The sequence below is a fragment of the Rhamphochromis sp. 'chilingali' genome, assembly GCF_963969265.1.
Source record: "Rhamphochromis sp. 'chilingali' genome assembly, chromosome: 15".
Classification (NCBI taxonomy): domain Eukaryota; kingdom Metazoa; phylum Chordata; class Actinopteri; order Cichliformes; family Cichlidae; genus Rhamphochromis; species Rhamphochromis sp. 'chilingali'.
This window is the reverse complement of record NC_137942.1, coordinates 30,183,377-30,203,792: the sequence shown is the minus strand read 5'-3', so window position 1 is coordinate 30,203,792 and position 20,416 is coordinate 30,183,377. Positions and strand designations below refer to the sequence as shown.

General features: G+C 39.5%; 1 protein-coding gene across 1 annotated transcript in view; it reads left to right on the top strand.

Moving 5' to 3' along the window:
• LOC308411803 (uncharacterized protein) overlaps positions 1 to 19,915 on the top strand; it is a gene marked incomplete at its 5' end in the record, with an annotated part of 63,021 nt that extends 43,106 nt beyond the window's left edge. The window contains 2 exons of the mRNA XM_080905829.1: positions 75 to 285; positions 18,978 to 19,915. Coding sequence (XP_080761955.1) covers positions 75 to 285; positions 18,978 to 19,441 — 675 coding nt within the window. The 3' untranslated portion in view covers positions 19,442 to 19,915. The remainder of the gene's footprint in view (positions 1 to 74; positions 286 to 18,977) is intronic.
• Positions 19,916 to 20,416: the final 501 nt, after the last annotated feature.

Sequence of the window (20,416 nt, the reverse complement as noted above, 5' to 3'; positions counted from 1 at the left end):
TGCCGGAGAAAAGCCTGTATGGTCGGAGGAAGTGAATTCAGTAGCCATGGCAGGCCGGAAAAGAGACGTTGTAGCCGACCTTCCACGGCGCGGCGAAGCTCGTACGGAGGATTCTCCAGCCACAGCCCGAGGAGCATCTCCACATTGTAGCCGATGTCATCCTGGAGCTCCTCGGACGGATTGACTGCCGCTGGGTCCATGGTGGCTGGTTCGTTCTGTCACGGTCTGCGGGGCAAGCCGTGTGGATTTGTAGTAAGGACCCAAAAGGCGGCAGCTCTGGTGCAGGTGAGTGTTTATTTACAGCAGTGGGTACAAACAGCAACGGGGTGTGAACATGAAACCGAAACCTAAACTGGGTAAACTAACAACACAAACCAGGAATGACGGTGCAGGGAGGTCCGGGGAAATACATACAGGGAGACCGAGGGGAAACAACACAGACGAACCAGCAACTACTATGACAGAAGACACAACTTAAATACACTCAGAGAACACAGGGGGATTACATACAGGTGGGAACACAGCTGGGAGTAATTAACATGACGAGACTAGGGAGGCAAACTGAAAACACTCACATAAGACACCGACCTTCACAATAAAACAGGAACTTACACATGAAAGGACACAAACTAAGAAACGCGGACTAGATACAGGAACACACGGGCAGAACAGAGTAAACACTAACCAGAGGAAGAACAGAACCAAAATCGCGAAGAGAAAACACAAAACGCTGGGTCAAAAGGACCCAGGATCATGACAGTATTACTTATTATATTTATACATTTTTTGTGACATTATATTTCTGTATGTCACATATAGTTTTTTCCAACATGAGTTCTTCATAAGAAGTATTTCTTTTTAGGACAGGACTTTTTTCTTTTTTTCATGATTTACACTGATTCATACTAATACATTATAGAATAAACATATAATATAAAATATATATAATCTAAAATGAAAAAGTACCATTTATATATTAAAACAAATCATAGGGGCCTAAATTCATAATCTCAAGGGACTCAATATTGTAATTACAGAAATATTACATATATTAATAGTGTTGTAATTATATTCCTAAAAGTTTAATGTTTAAATATCCAAATAAATGAAGCTAAAATAACAGTAGGTACCTTGCTATTTCAATTGGTAATTATTATAAAGCATTTTTGTAATTTTGCATTATTTCATGCTTGAAATGCATAATAATTTTACAGAAATGTGATAAAAAGTGGAACTGTATTGCAATTAAGTGCGTTAAGGAAATAAAAATGTTAAAAACAATTAAAAGTACCATTAGCAATTGCCATTACTCTAAATAATATGAAATAATATATTTATGTAGGTAATTTGACTTTTTTTTTCTTATGCTTTACTTTTTCCTCCTCTACTCTTTCAGAAATAATAATAATTTGCCACTCCACTACACATATTACCTTTAATGAACCTGTGAAAAAACCCCTTATATCACTGAATATTACCATGTAACAAATTTTTTTCTCATTTTATAATAAATATAGATCGCTACATATTAGCACAAAATGTAAAGCTATATATATGATAATATGTGTGTAGATCATAATGTGTAATACCACTATCAAATGTAAACAAATGTGCACAATAGAAATGCATGTTACACACAGAAAACTGAGTTGGATAACTTATAATAGCAACAGTAAAATTTTTCCCTAAAATTGTTATATCAATAACATTAACCAGATAAAAAGTTAATGTAACATAAATCTGGATAAAATATTTCTCATCAAGACAAAAAAGACAAAATGATCAGTGTGTCTAGTAAATTCATTAAATATCATACAGATTCACTATTATTATGATTCTTGATATTATTATTATTATTAGTGCAGTATAAAAGTATTAGAAGTGGTAGTAATATAGTAAAGAAAACTATTAGGGACAAAAACAAAAAAAGACAAACATCCTGTGATGTAAAGGGTAGAAGGCCAACACTCATACAGCCTCCTGTATGGCCACTTGGAGGCACTCTGACATCACCCATGTACACTATGGCCATCATGGTTGCTTTCACTCACACACGATCCTACCCCTTTTACCTGCAATATCTATCTATCTATCTATCTATCTATCTATCTATCTATCTATCTATCTATCTATCTATCTATCTATCTATCTATCTATCTATCTATCTATCTATCTATCTATCTATCTATCTATCTATCTATCTATCTATCTATCTATCTATCTATCTATCTATCTATCTATCTATCTATTATACTCGTTTATCCAAAGAGACAAAACAAATTCAGGAGTGCTAGATATGTTACAGAACAGGTCAGGAGAAGCATTATGTCATCCTACCATCCCATGTTGTTGTCCACTGCTAATTCTATGGTGACAATAGCGGTGATTAAATCAGCAGTGCAGCAATGAGTTCTTGGGATTATTGTAGATCAGCTGAAGCACTCTAAGAGCTTTTCGGTCACACTTACAGTACAACAATCTCCAAAATTTGACTCCATTTCCTACATTTGACTCCATACAGGAGAAAAAATATGTTTTTCTATGGGCAATTTGTTGCCTTGTGCAGCAAACAGTGCAGTAAATACATCAAAACTAATGTGTGCTTTCAGAACAAATTCATTTTCAAATTCTAGTTGTAAATATAGCTACCAGTAGTGAAATACTGTCTTCTGCATCTGCAGTAATATTCAGTAATTTTTATAAAATTATTTGTATCTCATATCATTTACAAGTATATTGTAGAGCATTTGTAATGTGGCTAATAATGGAAATTTCTGTCAACAAAACACAAGCACCCCCCCCCCCCCCCCCCCAAAAAAAAAAAACAACAACAAAAAAACAAAAACAAAAAGCGGGCACATAGGTGCACATTAGGTCCTTATAGGTTTTTATCTATTTCAGATATTATGGCATCATCATATCGCCTAGCAACCCCCTACCAATTGGGTAAAATTGGTAGGGGTTTTTTGAACCTATAATACATTAGAAATGCTTAGCATCATTTTAATTTTAGGAGAATAGGATCTAATTTAGGTTGCAAATATAGGATCAGAAAAGAAACAACTATAATTGGCATTCAGTATAGGCAAATGAACAACAAACACCTGATCTGGTACAATAGCATATGGAGAACACAAGCAACTTTCAAAGCAGTCGTATTTACCAAATTAACTACTATCAATCCCTTAAAACTGCCATTAGTGATTCTTTCTCAGTCTTTTTTGCTATGCCTCACTTCGGAAGCCATAAGAAATTCATGTCCCACACCCCACAGTCATAACCAAATTTATCAAAGCTGAACTTCTGTTTAAGAAAGATCAGCACAGAAGGATCAGTAAACTATTGTTAAGTTTCCATGAAACCTCATTTTCAATTAGCTTAATTTAATTTTATATTTTTCCCGTGGTCATCAAACCTTACCGACTTTGGGTCTACACCCACCAGCTTGAATCTCATTTGTTACACGTGAGCTGTATTCTTGTTATACCTTCATGTAATGAAACTCAGTCTCTGTCATTACAGAGTGTCTGTCAGTCTAATTTACCATCATGAAGAGTGAAATTAATATGTCCGGCCAAAACAACAGCTTCCATTGTCCTTTGTTTCATTTCTCCAGTTCTAAATTTTGAAGGGATAAACACCTTTCTTCCAAAAGATATTCCCTTTCTTCCTAAAATGTTGTATTTCACTAACTACCATGAGACGGTATTTTTCCATTATGACAGAACAGATTTCGTCACACTTTTGTACACACACATTTATATGACCACTAGATGTCGCTTAACTTTAAAAATCTAGCTGTATAGGCCATTTTTTGTAGCATGACAGGCTTGTTGCAAACCTGGTGACGATTGCACATTATATGTTTGCTGAAGACAAGCACAATAACCACCTGGAATGGCACTTAAGGTGGATTAACTTGAAACCTGACCTAATCATCCTGCATATTCATCTACACGTTGACATGTGTGAGGTTGATCACTATTTTCAGCTCCTAAGAGAGGAAACTGAGGTTTACCCAAGTAAGAGACATTCTCTACAACTGGGGTCTTCAACTGTAGAAGACCCCAGTTGTAAACAAAAACAATTAGCATTTTGTTACTTGTGCAGGAAAATAACAGAAAAAAATATCTCCTTTCATAGTATTTTTAAATTTTAAACTTTAATTTGTTATTCAAACATAGTTTGAATAATCTGAGCCATGTGGTATAAAAAGAATGTGTATATTTTTTATCTTTATAAATGATGTATGCATTTTGTTTTAAGTCCCAGCTACAGCCAAAGTTCCAGTAACACAGCTTTAAATTTCAGCATAAAAGCGAATCTATTCAGTTCTTGGCATTTCTTTTCAAGGTTGATGAGAGTTGACAGACATTTGAGCAATTTTGAATAAATGTATACTTGTCACTTTTTACCCAGGGACAATTACACCAGCCAACCACCATTATATTGCTTGCACTGATGAATAGCAGTGGAGAAAAGGAAAGTACTGCTAATTTTGGAGCATCCATGTCTGCATATACCACGATATAAATATAAGAAATAATGTCTGCGGGAATTTTTAGAATGTCTTATTCAACAGCAGTCAGTTAAAATCAGGTAATTGCTTCAGATTATTTCTGTGGATATTCAATATCACACACACAGGCGTACACTAAAGGTCCATACCTGTACCAGCTACAGTCGACACAAATCTGTCTCTTAGGGCTAATTATTGGATCTCAAGATAGTGCGCCCTTGAAAAGATTAAAAAGCTTAATATCTTACTAATGAGTGAATGGTTCATATCCAGACTGTTTCGTCTAGAGTTTAAGCAACAAAACTCAGTACACTATGTTCAGAAGAATACAAAAAGAAGTGAGATAAAATATGAACTTTAATACTATAAAACTAAGGTGCAAATTCGTCATGAGGGGCTTACGTTTCTGTAAGGTACAAACTACAAAGGTACACGTGCTTTGTACATGGATATAGCATTCCACCTCTAAAAGTAAAAACTATTTTTTTTTCACTATTTTTTTTCACTGCCTTCATACAGTATATGTCACTTATCTCTAGTTACCTAATCAAAATTAAGAATGGGTGGTAAGTAAAGATAGATACCTACAACCGTAAGCAGGGCAGAGGAGAAACTGATCTCACTCTGACTGACAAGCCAGTTATTTAACAACAGAGGAAATGTTCATGTAAACTAGAAAGAAAGTGCTTGAGAGAAGCATGCTCTTGAAAAAGTCATGGAAAAATATCAGTATTTCCAAGGAAGGTAAAAGGTCATAATAGTTTCTGTTTGTATTTGGGTGTACATTTGTGTGTGTGTGTATGTGTGTGTGTGGTGTGTGTGTGTGTGTGTGTGTGTGTGTGTGTGTGTGTGTGTGTGTGTGTGTGTGTGTGTGTAGATTTATCTCTTCTGTAGCTGCCTTTGAGATCGGGAGCATCTCCAAAACAATTTACAGCTGACACATTTATAGTCCTCCATCGTAAAATCACCAGATTCATCCCTCCACTCTCTCTCTATCATATACAGTGCTGTACGCTCCATTAAAAACTAAGCCTCAATATTTTAGGGTGTTTCAAGCGGGTGTATTTCTGGATGTCCCTGGCAGCCTGCATCTTAGGGACCTTTAAGGGATCCCAAAATATTTGAAGAGATGTAAAATTGTATGTGTTTATAATGTGAATATGGCTGAGCATTAGCACACACACACATGCACACACACACACACATGCACATGCACAGGCACACAAATGCATTCTTTTACAATAACAAGCTATTATAGAATGTGATTAAATAAATAACAGCTAGAAGGAATTCACTGATATGGGCTCATAACAGTAAATTCCTGATACTTTTTTTGTAGTTCATTTTAAAAGCTCACTGGTCCTTTCCTTTTTTAAATCCTGGATTAAAGCAGTTTATTGTCTTGCAATTGACACTTGATTCTTGTAGATATTTTTGTAAATATTTGAGGTGCTCCAGTGTTAGATCCTGTCTTCATTTGCAGGACTGAGGACTTTGACTTATATTTTTAATTTAGAAATCATATGCTGTAGAAACTGTAATAGTTTTAAGCATTTTGTTGTAATATTTATGTCAGAATTTTACCTGTTTCAAGATGAAAAAAGCTAAGATATTTTAGAACAAGTTTAAAGAGAGAAGAGGAAAGATTTATATTGACCGTTTCAATTTATTATAACAACTAAATAACAAACACACAAACAAACAAAATAATCTGTTTGCATAGTGTTAGTGGGATGTGGCCACTGTTGTCAAAAGGTTTGCTGACTGGCAGTTTTGGACACCTGTCTGATGGGTCTCTCTCTTATTTGGATTTCATGACCGTGTTTATGCATTTGGAACATAATATTTCGTACCTTTGGTAGCTTTACATTGTGACAATGTTTGTGCTAACCAGTGATGGGAATAACGGCGTTACTAATGGCGTTACTTTTTTCAGTAACGAGTAATCTAACTAATTACTATTTCTATCGTTACAACGCCGTTACCGTTACTAACAATAAAATGCAGTGCGGTCGCGTTACTATTTTTCAGCAAACAGGCGTTTTTTTTTCCTGAATAGTTTCGTCACGTTTATTGTCTAAGGATAGCGCTAGCAAGCACTCTCTGCTTATGACCAAGAAATGAAAAAACAAAACAAAAAACACCCCTTTCGTGTTGGTGGAAAAATGATACACCTCCTGCTGTCAGACCTGCAGGTATCAGGCTTGTGATGTTCTCCTTTATACCGGACAGAAATTACTTTTTGAGTGTTCAATGCAGAACACCGGATTGTTATGTAAATAGTTTGAAATGTTGTTTTTTTTTTTAAAGGCAAGGCAAGGCAAGGCAAGTTTATTTGTATAGCACAATTCAACAACAAGGTGATTCAAAGTGCTTTACAGAGACATTAGAAACAAAAACAAATAAAAAGCCCGATTTAAAACAAGCAAACAAACAAACTAACTAATTAACAAACAAACAAACAAACAAAACAGTATATAAAATCAAAACAGATAAAATCAGAACAATAGATAAAATCAGTAGTTAAATGTAAGTTTTGAAATTTAAGCTTAAAAGTGTGGATTTGGTGCTTTATTCAAATGCAGCTGAGAACAGGTGAGTCTTCAACCTGGATCTAAATAAACTGAGCGTTTCAGCTGATCTGAGGCTTTCTGGGAGTTTGTTCCAGATATAAGGAGCATAAAAGCTGAATGCAGCTTCTCCGTGTCTGGTTCTGACTCTGGGAACTGATAAAAGACCGGATCCAGATGACCTGAGGGATCTGGTAAAAGGGTAAAAGGTAAATGGCTCCAAATAACTCTGTTGTTTGCAAAACTTGTGCATATGATTTTAAAATTGACAATTTATATTTGCATTTAAAGTTATGAAATATGATTCAATAAACATGTTTGTGGTTGTTACAGTAAAAAATATAACTTTTTCTACTCTGATTTTATGTTTTTTGTCTGATTTTAAATCAATTGTGTTAATACAGTATGTCAAAATGAAAACATAACTGTAAATTCAGACTGGTGAGGTTGTGCAGGAAAGGATGATACAAGGCAAATTAAATAGTTTTTAAAGGTGAAACGTAGAGGTAAAATCAAAAGTAGTTAAAAATGGCCAATTATACTCTGGACCCCAGAGGGTTAATCATTTTATTTAATGCAAAGTAATTACTTTTAGAATCTGGTAACTCAGTTACTAACTCAGTTACTTTTTTGAAGAAGTAACCAGGAACTATAATTAATTACTTTTTCAAAGTAACTTGCCCAATACTGGCGTTAACAAATGATGAGTAAAATTATAGCATTTGATTTGTCTGCTACTTATTAGCACATAGGTAGGTCTGTACATTACACATGTACAGTTATACAAGACGCTTACTAAACAGGATGTCTTGGGTTGGCAAATACTTAGTACCCATTATGTTATGTAAACTTAGCACAAAAAATTAAGGCATTTTTTGTGTTGATTATTTCTTTGTTGTCAGTAAATGTCATGCAGTTTAAAAGCCTATTTATTACCTCTTAAATGGTCACAGATTTTGGGGTTGAGCAGCAGAGTGGAGTATGAGAGTTGTGCCCACATACATAATGAAAAACCTAACTCTGCATGTTGGCACTTCAGTGAAAAATGAAAATCTTCTCTGCCAATGGTAAACTCTTTTTCAGCTAATTCTTGTATCCTCGCTGCTCACAATCAGGTGCCTGACTGGTGCCTGATTAGCAGCACCTGTGAGCATGAAGCCTGTTACAGTGGTCAGTTGGTGTCTGTTCTAAGCATGCCACATTTGACTGATCTGAGCCTGTTTCATATGGCATTATTTTTGTGTCTCTATTCTGAGCACAAATAAAAAAACTGCAAGTGCAAATGTTGCATTTTGAGGAGAAAATTATTTTGAGTGAAGAAAAGTTTCACAGGACAACTTCAAGCAGGTGTTTTGTAAAACCATGTTGCAGCATTATGCCCAGGTATCACCTCTAAACTGAAGGCCAAGTTCCATATAAATGGTAAATGGCCTGCATTTTTATAGCGCTTTTCTAGTCCCTAAGGACCCCAAAGCGCTTTACACTACATTCAGTCATTCACCCATTCACACACACATTCACACACTGGCAATGGCAAGCTACATTGTAGCCACAGCTGCCCTGGGGCGCACTGACAGAGGCGAGGCTGCCGGACACTGGCGCCACCGGGCCCTCTGACCACCACCAGTAGGCAAACATGGGGTTAGTATCTTGCCCAAGGATATTTGGCATGCAGCCAGGAGGCAGCCTGGGATCGAACCACCGACCTTCTGATTAGTGGCTGACCTGCTCTGCCACCTGAGCTACAGCCACCCCAAATATAAAGGGGCTGCAAAGTGGGCATCCCAAGAAGACAACACCAGAAAAAACTATCATTTACAGATTTGAAGTCAAGGTTTGCAAGACAACATGGCTGATGGCTCTCTACCCAGGCAATCCGAAACAGACTTCACACAGCCAATGGTTGCCATCGTTGGAGGCAATCTCAATGGAGAAATATCGATATGATTCTGCAACCAGTGGCAATCCTATATCTGCATATTCTGGGACCGAACTGTATCTTCCAAGACGACAACGCTCACCCCCACAGAGTAGTGTTTATCAGAGACTACCTTCAGAATTTGTCAGTGGAGAGGATGAAATGGGCTGACTGTAGTTCTGACCTCAACCCCATTGAAAACTTGTGGCATCAGCTTATTAGTGCCATACCCCGTGACGAACACAATCACATTAGCTGATTTGTGACATATGCTGGTTGCTTGCGATGAGAGAGCCAGAGATGAATAATAAATAATGATTAATTGCGGAGTTGCATATAAACACAGTGAGTGAAAAAGAGACAATCGTGCATCTTAGGAAGTACCATCAGCCTAGACCTAGTGCAGAGTAACTAAGGGAGGATTCAGGGAAACCTGATCCAGCCCCAACTATATGTTTTATCAACAAAGAAGGTTTTGAGAATAATCTTAAAAGTAGAGATAGTGTCTGTCTTCCAAATCCAAACTGGGAGCTGGTTCCACAGAAGAGGGCCCTTGAAGCTGTAACCAAATGTAAGCCTGCAATCTCAGAGTGAAGTGCTCTAATCAGACCATTCTAATTCCCAACACGTAACATACCAAAGATTTGTCACGTCCTGAGGTGTCTCATAGTAAAGCAAAAGGTAGCCTTCCATGTCCCTATGATACTCGCTGGATTGTGGATATAATCCAATAGAATGACACTCCTGGCGGTAACACACATTCCAGCTGTGTATTCCAGTCCTAACCCTAACCTTAATGCTAACCATAACCATAACCTTAACCTTAACCACAGCCGTATTTAGATAGTGTTTTCCAAAGCAATGATGATGAGATGAGAAAATAAAATAAATGTAGATGACTAGATTCATTCCAAATGGTTTTCATGTTTTTGAAAGCTTAACATACTGACGATTTGTCACATAGGGTGGGTATGTTACGTTTTGGGATGAGAACATGTTGGCTCTAATTGGGCGATACAGTACTATAAGTACTATAAGTATACTCTTTCCGGTCTCCGTTCCACCTCCACTGGCTACCCCCAGGGCTGTGTGCTCTCCCCCCTGCTCTTCATCCTCTACACTGATGACTGCAGATCCACACAGCCCAACTGTCACCTGGTTAAATATGCTGATGACACAGTTCTCCTGTCACTGCTGTCAGGCCCCTCACAACATCCAAAGTAAGCGTCTGGTTAGACTCCACATTTCCATGATTTTTAGTGCCGAGAACAAAAACCTCAGTTTTATATGAACCTTAGAAGCAGAAAAGCACAAAAGAAAACCCAAATGGGTTTGTGTCATTTGGCTTCATGTATAGATAAAGTTGGAAATCAGCTGACAATGTATGCTAAACCTTCTAATGATAAGATAAGATAAGATAAGATAAAACTTTATTAATCCCTCAGGTGGGTTCCTCTGGGAAATTCGGTTTCCAAAAGCACAGCACCGACAGAAGTTACAGTTACAGAATATTATACACACACACACACACACACACACACACACACACACACACACACACACACACACACACACACACACACACACACACACACATAAATGCAGAGACATATATAAATAAAATATACGAAGGGGATAAATAGAATAAATAGGAATAAAAATAAAAATACAAGTGAATTGCACATTTCAAGTATGGAGTCTATTGCACCGTTGACTATTAACAAAAGTATTGCACAAAAGGTATTGCACAGTGAAGTGAAGAGGCACTACAGCTTAGTTGTTCCCCCCTCCTTTGTCCACCTGTTTCCCCTCCCTCTCCTCCAGAGAGGAGTTAAACAGTTTGATGGCGTGTGGGACAAAGGAGTTTTTAAGTCTGTTGGTTCTTGTCTTGGGGAGAAGCAACCTGTCACTGAACAGACTCTTCTGGTTGTTAATGGCCGTGTGCAGAGGATGCCCAGCATTGTTCATAATGTCCAGCAGATTTTTTAGTGTCCTTTTCTCTGCCACTGTCACCAGAGTGTCCAGCTTCATGCCGACCACAGAGCTAGCCTTCCTGATCAGTTTCTCCAGCCTGGATGAGTCCTTCTTTGCTATGCTGCTCCCCCAGCACACCACAGCATAGAAAAGTACTCCAGCAACCACTGACTGGTAAAACATCCTCAGGAGCTTCCTGCAGATGTTAAAAGACCTCAGCCTCCTGAGGAAGTACAGTCGGCTCAGGGCTTTTTTATACAGGTGCTCTGTGTTGCATGACCAGTCCAGTTTATTGTCCACCCACAGCTCGAGGGTCTAAGGGATACTGATACTGTCTAAGGGAAGCATGTATAACAGAACTGGTCCTAGTACAGAACCCTGTGGAACTCCATAAATAACCTCAGTGCATTAAGAGGACTCTCTATTTATATGAGCAAACTGGAGTCTATTGGAAGATATGATTCAAACCACTGCCATGTAGGACCTTTAATACCTGCAGAATGCTCTAATTGCTGTAATAAAATATTATGGTCAACAGTATAAAACACTGCACTGAGGTCTAGGAAGACAAGTGCAGAGATGAGTCCCATGTCAGAGGCCATAAGAAGATAATTTGTATCCTTCACTAAAACTGCTTCTGTACTGTGATGAGCTCTGATACCTGACTGAAACTCTTCAAATAAACCATTTCTCTGCAGATGATTACCTTTGGATAAAAGGGCGATGATACAGATATGGAAAGAAGCCATTCAAAGTTATAAGGGAAAAGAGGACAAGTAAAAATCTCAGGAGGTGAGGAGTTATATACTGTACATAGGAGGAGTGTGTCTGATAATGTCTGACCTCTGACCCTCTTAATCTACCCGGCTACACACTCTCACAGATGCACACACAGTAGACAGAGTGTGTGAGAAGAATGGAGACACTGGCGTCCTGCAGTCTAAGTCGGTTTCCCTCTCTTTTACTCCTTCTATCACTCCATCAGTGTGCAGCTTAAGTTCACAATGAGGTCACCTGCACAACGTCTTTAATTGCAGTGAAATGTGCAGTTCTATTGTACTATTTTGTGTTCTTTGAAGTTTTACCTCATTATAAAGTATGCTACCTATATTACAGTTATTTTGCAAGGTCAACCTCTGTTAATGTGAACAAGATCAATTATTCATTTTCAAACTAATCAGTCATAATAATCAATTTTAAAAATGTTTTAGGATGTTTTTATGTAATTAAAGCTTAACAATTTGAGACAAAGAGGTTTATAACACTGTTTTAAATTGATGTGATGACCCTGGAATAACTTGGGAATAGGAGACATTAAAAAACACGACATTTAACAATCCAATAATTAATGAAGTTGAGTTGAATAATTAATGCAGGTAAAACAGCTGAATAAGTAATGGTGAAGTATAAGTGCAATCTTAAAACTAGCAGATACATATAAACATGTATAGATGTTTTTAACTTAAGGGAAACAGCCAAACCGTTTTCATGTCAACCACATAGATTGTCACTGATTGGTTTGTAGATGTTTGGTAATCTTTTTTAAACAAACCTAACCATATTTAGACAATTGGGTGGCCCTGTTATGAGTAAACACTGGCTAGCTAACTTTGTTAGCTTTGTTAAATTTAAACATTTGTTAGATTTGTAACTCTATCCATCCATTTTCTTCTACTCATCTGGTCGCAAGTGCAGCAGGCTAACCAGAGAAGCACAGACCTACCTCTCTCCAACAAGTCTTGTGTTTGTTATGGGGCCTCCTCCTCCATGACACTTTAAATGGTTAATGAACTGGTTCCTATATAACAGTTTTCAACACTACATGAGCACTCAAAGCCTTTAAAAAACATGGCTCATTCACCTGTTCATACTAGCACTTTTTAAATATTTTTCTAAGGCTGCATCCACACTACAGTGGGGCATAAAAGTATTTAGTCAGCCACCGATTGTGCAAGTTCCCCCACTTAAAATGATGACAGAGGTCAGTAATTTGCACCAGAGGTACACTTCAACTGTGAGAGACAGAATGTGAAAAAAAAATCCATGAATTCACATGGTAGGATTTGTAAAGAATTTATTCGTAAATCAGGGTGGAAAATAAGTATTTGGTCACCTCAAACAAGGAAAATCTCTGGCTCTCACAGACCTGTAACGTCTTCCGTAAGAAGCTTTTCTGTCCCCCACTCGTTACCTGTATGAATGGCACCTGTCATCTGTACAAAAGACACCTGTCCACAGCCTCAAACAGTCAGACTCCAAACTCCGCCATGGCCAAGACCAAAGAGCTTTCGAAGGACACCAGGAAAAGTATTGTAGACCTGCACCAGACTGGGAAGAGTGAATCTACAATAGGCAAGCAGCTTGGTGTGAAAAAATCAACTGTGGGAGCAATCATCAGAAAATGGAAGACATACAAGACCACTGATAATCTCCCTCGATCTGGGGCTCCACGCAAGATCTCATCCCGTGGGGTCAAAATGATCATGAGAACGGTGAGCAAAGATCCCAGAACCACACGGGGGGACCTGGTGAATGACCTGCAGAGAGCTGGGACCAAAGTAACAAAGGTCACCATCAGTAACACACTACAACGGCAGGGAATCAAATCCCGCAGTGCCAGATGTGTTCCGCTGCTGAAGCCAGTGCATGTCCAGGCCCGTCTGAAATTTGCCAGAGAGCACATGGATGATACAGCAGAGGATTGGGAGAATGTCATATGGTCAGATGAAACCAAAGTAGAACTTTTTGGTATAAACTCAACTCGTCGTGTTTGGAGGAAGACGAATACTGAGTTGCATTCCAAGAACACCATACCTACTGTGAAGCATGGGGGTGGAAACATCATGCTATGGGGCTGTTTTTCTGCCAAAGGGACAGGACGACTGATCTGTGTTAAGGACAGAATGAATGGGGCCATGTATCGTGAGATTTTGAGCCAAAACCTCCTTCCATCAGTGAGAACTTTGAAGATGAAACGAGGCTGGGTCTTCCAACATGACAATGATCCAAAACACACCGCCCGGGCAACAAAGGAGTGGCTCCGTAAGAAGCATTTGAAAGTCCTGGAGTGGCCTAGCCAGTCTCCAGACCTCAACCCCATAGAAAATCTGTGGTGGGAGTTGAAAGTCCGTGTTGCTCGGCGACAGCCCCAAAACATCACTGCTCTCGAGAAGATCTGCATGGAGGAATGGGCCAAAATACCAGCTACTGTGTGTGCAAACCTGGTAAAGACCTATAGTAAACGTTTGACCTCTGTTATTGCCAACAAAGGTTATGTTACAAAGTATTGAGTTGTATTTTTGTTATTAACCAAATACTTATTTTCCACCCTAATTTACGAATAAATTCTTTACAAATCCTACCATGTGAATTCATGGATTTTTTTTTCACATTCTGTCTCTCACAGTTGAAGTGTACCTCTGGTGCAAATTACTGACCTCTGTCATCATTTTAGGTGGGGGAACTTGCACAATCGGTGGCTGACTAAATACTTTTTTGCCCCACTGTAATTTTCGTTTGAAAACGCATCGTTTTCTCTCCGTTTTGGCCTCCCGTCCACACTGAGACGGCGTTTTCCTCAAGGAAAAACGCAGCGTTTTGAAGACGCTCTCGAAAACGCATACATTTCAAAACGGAGCTGTCCCGTCGCAGTGTGGACACTCAAAAACTATGACGCGTATTGGTCATATGATGCAGTCATGTGACCACTTAAACCAAGAATTCGGTGCTTGGTCTTGCCATTTCGCTGCCACGTTTCAAAGATTCATAATGTAAATAAACGACAGAGGGAAATGACACAGGTCGAGTCGTTTTGCGTTTCACGCATATGCGGAACTGCAACGTCAGTGTTTTTGGCCGTTTTAGTGTGGACGCGCAACTCTTTCAAAACGCTTGTGTGGATGCGGAGCATTTTTAGACGAAAACGCCGTTTTCAAATCTATCCGGGCTAGTGTAGACGTAGCCGAAGATTCACACTCATTCAAACTGGAATGAATGTGTCAGAGCAACTAAGTGAGGATATTTGCCCAAGGATATTTGGCATGCAGCCTGGGATCAAACCACTAACCTTCTAATTATCAGATGACCTACTCTACCTCCTGAGCTACAGTCATCCATGCCCACCTGGAACCCAAGAGGCACCCAGGATTCATCTTTGTCAGATGCCTTTCACTCTGAGCTCCTTTGAAATGACTGAACTCTTCATCCTCATCTCTAAAGTAGAGGCCAACAACCTTTCAGTGAAAACTCAATTTGGTTGTATCTGCAATCTCAGTAACTACCCAGAGCTCTTCACAACAACAGACTGGTGCAGTGTCCACATCACTGCAGTCCTGGTACTAATCCATCAGTCATTCTGTTCCCCGCTTCCATCTCTCATGAACAAGACCCCGAGATACTTAAATTCCTCCACTTGGAGCAGCAACTTCTCCTAAGCTAATTCTAAGCTTCATATTGGCAAGAAATTGCCATGGTTGTACAGGGAATGAACGTTCATAGTAATGGGTAAGGCACCTTATATTTCCCAAGCAATCCTGCACCACTTTGCTAAGTGAGATGGTAATTTTAGTTATTTCAGTTAGACAAAAATGGGTTTTTATTTTAGTTAAACAAAAAATGGGTTTAAAATAAATATAATTACCAGAGAAACTGAAGAGCAGATGTCTTAGTGCAGAGATGTCAAATTTATTTTACATTGTTTTTCTATCTGATAAAGAAATGCAGCTATATTAAAAAAAAAAAGATATCTGTCAGCACAACTCTTTTGGCGTAAATTCTAACAAATAAATGTGCTTAATAACGTGAAAGATTCTGGTAGCTCAATGCCAGGCTCTTCTGTAATTATAAAGTAGAAGACTTTAAATAATTCAAAGAAAATAATAGTTTTTTTTTTAAATTGTGGACCCATTGTAAAAACAAACATTTCTATAGTAAATAGAGGAAACTTTTCTGTCATTCAATTTTTTATCTATTACTTAATTACTTTGGTGTGGTAATGGCCATTGTGACTGCCTTTATCATTAGGAAAAGCTGTAAAATGGGAAGTGACGGACAAGGTAAGTGACTCATGTTGTAACTGATGTCAGACCCCGGAGATTTTGGCGGAAAATTAAAGCGAATGGTAGTTTAGAATTGAACAAATTCCTTTAAGCTTCAGTATTACCAAATACACTTATCAATTGTCTTATAACTAACAATATTTGTTTAAATCATCTCCAACACCCTGGAGAACAACGGGGAGAGTTTAGAGCAGGGGTAGGCAACCTTTCTGATGGCGAGTGCCAATTAAAATTTCCTCAGAGGTCAGTGTGCCATATGATTGCATTAGCAATAAATTTTATAACGCTCTATATTAACAGTTACACACTATATAGAACCACTTTCTAGAATTATATTTGTTCGCAGATGTTGGCAGCTATCAGCGAATAGTTATCAGCTATTTTGAAACAAAAAAATACACTTTTTATCCATAACAAGAACTCCATAACGGCAAATGGACTGTACAACAGAAAATGAGGACACTCATGTGAGAGAAAATCTGCTCACACAGATATGTAGAGTCAAATACTGTCAATAAGGCCTCTGCAATGTTCTGAAGACAGTTAAACTTGTCAGGTAGTGATGTCCAGCAGGTGAAAATGCAAGCTCCATGAAAACGCACAGCTGTGGATTCCAGCTGCTTCGATGTTGCATTAACTGGCATTAACTCAGCCAGTTAATGCCAGACAAATCTAGCTGCTCATTAAAGATTTCTGGTTTGATCAGAAAATAAAACATTGTTCCATACACCTGAAAGTCCAAAAATGCATTGTGTCTCGAGTCTACGGATGTATCCATGTATCTCCGTGGTGCTGATGCTGTGCTGAGCGGACTGAAGCTTTTGAAGTGTCGGAATGTGGAAAGCTAACAACGTCCCTCTCACCAGTAGGCTAAGTTATTTTTAGCCAATTACAAGTTGAATCTGGTAGTTGGGGTTGTTAGTTAAGATACCATCATTAAGAAGAGGCACAACTAATGTGTCTATGCGAGCTGATTTGCGATGCGCACCGCTGGCGTGGCCATTTATTTTTTGATGCACCTTCTCAGATTAATTCACTGTGTGTTGTGCCCAGGGCTGGACTGGGACAAAAAAACAGCCTGGGCATAAGACTGGCCGACCAGGTATTAAAGCCATAAAGCCTTTGAATGAAAACAAACGCTGTTGTGACAGTGATGTACAGTCTTGTTGGTATATGTATGATTTCTATACATTTTACATCACATAAAAACTTTGGTTGCAAGCTTCAGATAATTATTTAATAATAACAAGACATTTTAAATGCAAATAAGAAAGTATTTCTTTGTGCCCCCCTTTCCCTGTTAATGCCCCACCTGGCCCCCCTGGCAAAACTTTGCTAGATCCACCAGAAAATGATATTGGTGATATTAGTCTCTCAGAAACAGTTCATAACTTCCCTTCAACTCATTCATGTCACCTAAAGGGTAAACCTGTTTCACCATCACCTGTTCAGCTCTGATGATTCAGTAAGGACATCTCCTGGTTTCATCTTCATGTTTCCTTCTCACCACATATCCAAACCGACATCATGACCAGCAGCTTTTACAGCTGTGGCTCCAGCAAACCTCAGCTGATACTAGAAATTAATATTAAATAAATTCTAACAACAGCTGATCAAACTTAAACATGCTGCTGTTGTTTAGTGCGGTTTCCTCTTTCTCGCGCAAAAAAGTGGGCGATAAACAAACAAGAGAGAAAAGCCGATCAGCTGATCATTGATCAGTTTTACGATTAAAGTAGCAACAGGAGAGGGAGGGGAGAGAATGAGAGAAGAAGAGGCAGCTGTGCCGCAAAGAAAAAGAATAACTCCACCTTTGTGTCTTTTTCATTCTAGCTGAAGTCCGGGACAAACTGTGTCCCCTCTCAGCTCAACACAAAACGTGTAATAATTTCTCTGAATGCGGGAGGATTCCGTCTTTTTACAGGACGGTTGGCAACTCTACTAACTAACCTTATGAATTAAATAAAGTTCAACATCAGTAACATCAAAGCACCCACCCAGCTGTATAGAAACTCCCTCATGCTAGCTAGTAGCAGTACGAGTTATTGTAACTGACTGTAAAAAGTCAGCACAACGAAAATAAACTCCACCTAAACTTGGTTTATATCTGACCCAGAAAGACTGCAGGTTATAACTTCTTACCTGAAGTTCAGTTCACCTGATGCTCAGACCGGCGGCCGCCTCGGGTCTCTCTTCGTCCTGCCTCCGATCTCCCTCATCAACGTGCTGGCCTCCACCAATTGTTAATTTTACTGAATCTGTGGAAGCTCCGCGATGCCACCACCAAACAACTGAGTTATTTTTACACACCGGCCAGCATCTGGCCAATCCAACACCTTTCATTGTTTATACCATTACAAAAAAAATAAAAATCATCGGGCCACCGAGCAAATGCCTGGTATGCCCGATGGCCAGTCCAGCTATATGGCCGTGCCATCAGTTAACCCTTCGCGTGCCAACTGTGGCACGCGTTCCTAGGGCTGCCGACCCCTGGTTTAGAGGCTCTCCAAGATTGCATTGATCAGTGCTTCCAGGATCTCGTAATGAAAAAGGCTCAGAGTGCATCTTCCCCGGCCAAATCTGAGACGCCGTCGTCGAAAAGATGTCACCAGGCAGATTCCCCCGGCACAACATCGGCAGCCGGCAAAGATATTGCCAACATACTGGAGTCAATCGACAAACGATTGTCCAGTTTCGATGCAAGGCTGTCCTTGGTGGAGATTCTTCACCGGGAATTTAAATCCTTCCGAGAATCCCTGGAGTTCACCCAGCAGCAGGTGGAAACGCTCGCTGCTGAAAATGCCACGCTAAGGGAGTCAGTGAAATGTCTCACAGACAATGTTACCCAGCTAAATAGAGAAAATAAAAAAAATAAAAGACAGTTATTGATCTACAAGCTCGTGGCATGCGTGATAATCTTGTATTTTCTGGTATTCCAGAAGCCGCTGGAGAAGACGCGGAGACGGTGAAAAGCTTCATCAAAACCCACCTGAAGCTGCTGGAGGACACGGTGAAGAACATCGCCGTTGATACAGTGCATCGCATCAGCCCCATGCGGGCTGCGACCGGGAGACCACGTCCTATTGTGGCCAAATTCGGCCACTTCAAACAAAAGGAACAGGTGAAAAGTCGCGGCAGGGAATTAAAAGGAACGGACTTCAACGTAAACGACCAGTTCCCCAAAGAGATCCTGGAACGATGCAGGGTCCTCTTCCCGGTCCTCTGTGGACCGGCTGTACGTGGATGGACAGCTTCACCACGACCCCGACATCACTCCATGGCTGTATTAACTTCAGACCAGATAAGAATCCGCTACACCCTTTCACTATCCACTCACACTAACTTGCATTCACATCTGTTTAACTTACCAGTATCAAATCGCATCTTAAGTGTGATTTCATAGCAGAATTAACACCGTCACTCTCCGTCAGTGATTTAATTGGAATGTTTCTGTTTTTTTTTCTTCTCGCCCCCCTCTTGTTTTTATGCTGCTCACCCTGTAAGGGTTCCTGGGTCGGTGACCCAGTGTTTTCAGTTCACATTCACTGTTTACCTACTGCCTGTTCCACTTCCTGTTTTATTGTGTTAGCCTTGGTCTGTGTGTATTATGTTCAGTCCTCTTCCCATTATCATTAGTTCATTATGTTCAGCTGTGTACTCACCGGTCTCTCATTATCATCATTATCACCAGTCTGTGTATTTAAGCCCTCTGTTCTACCCATTCAGTGTCGGGTCATTGATGATGTTGTTTCTGTCGTGTGTTCAGTCCAGTCAGTCAGTCAGTTAGCCAGCCAGTCTACCAGTCTACCAGTCCGCTAAGTCCAGCCAGCCATCCATCCATCCTATCATCTGTTGTCTACATATTCAATAAACCTCGTTCTGCACCACGAGTCCTGCATGTGGGTCATCCCTTCCTCGCCTCCGCACACGAGCCCTGACACACCCTTGTCCTTGGTTTCTTTCTTTTTTACTTTCTTTCACTGCTTCGATCACCTGCTTCCAGACTCATCCACAAACAACATCCTTTATTTCGACATTATATGCACAGCACGATCATGCACAATCATGCACTCAACGGCAGCACTTTACATCAGTCAGACAACGCACACAGACGTACAGGATACACACACTTAAGCCAAGCATACTCATATTAGTAAATATGCACACACATAGTCAAACTCAGGGAGCATCTCGCCACACATTTTTTTTCTCTCTCTCCTTCTCTTTATTTACGAACAAGTGACGTATTCTCTCCACCTGTCTAAGCGACACACACAGCATACATCCCTAGTTATACACAGACATCTATGGGCGCACTAAGGTTTGTTACATGGAATATAAATGGAGCTGGCTCCAGAAAAAAGAGGTTAAAAATATT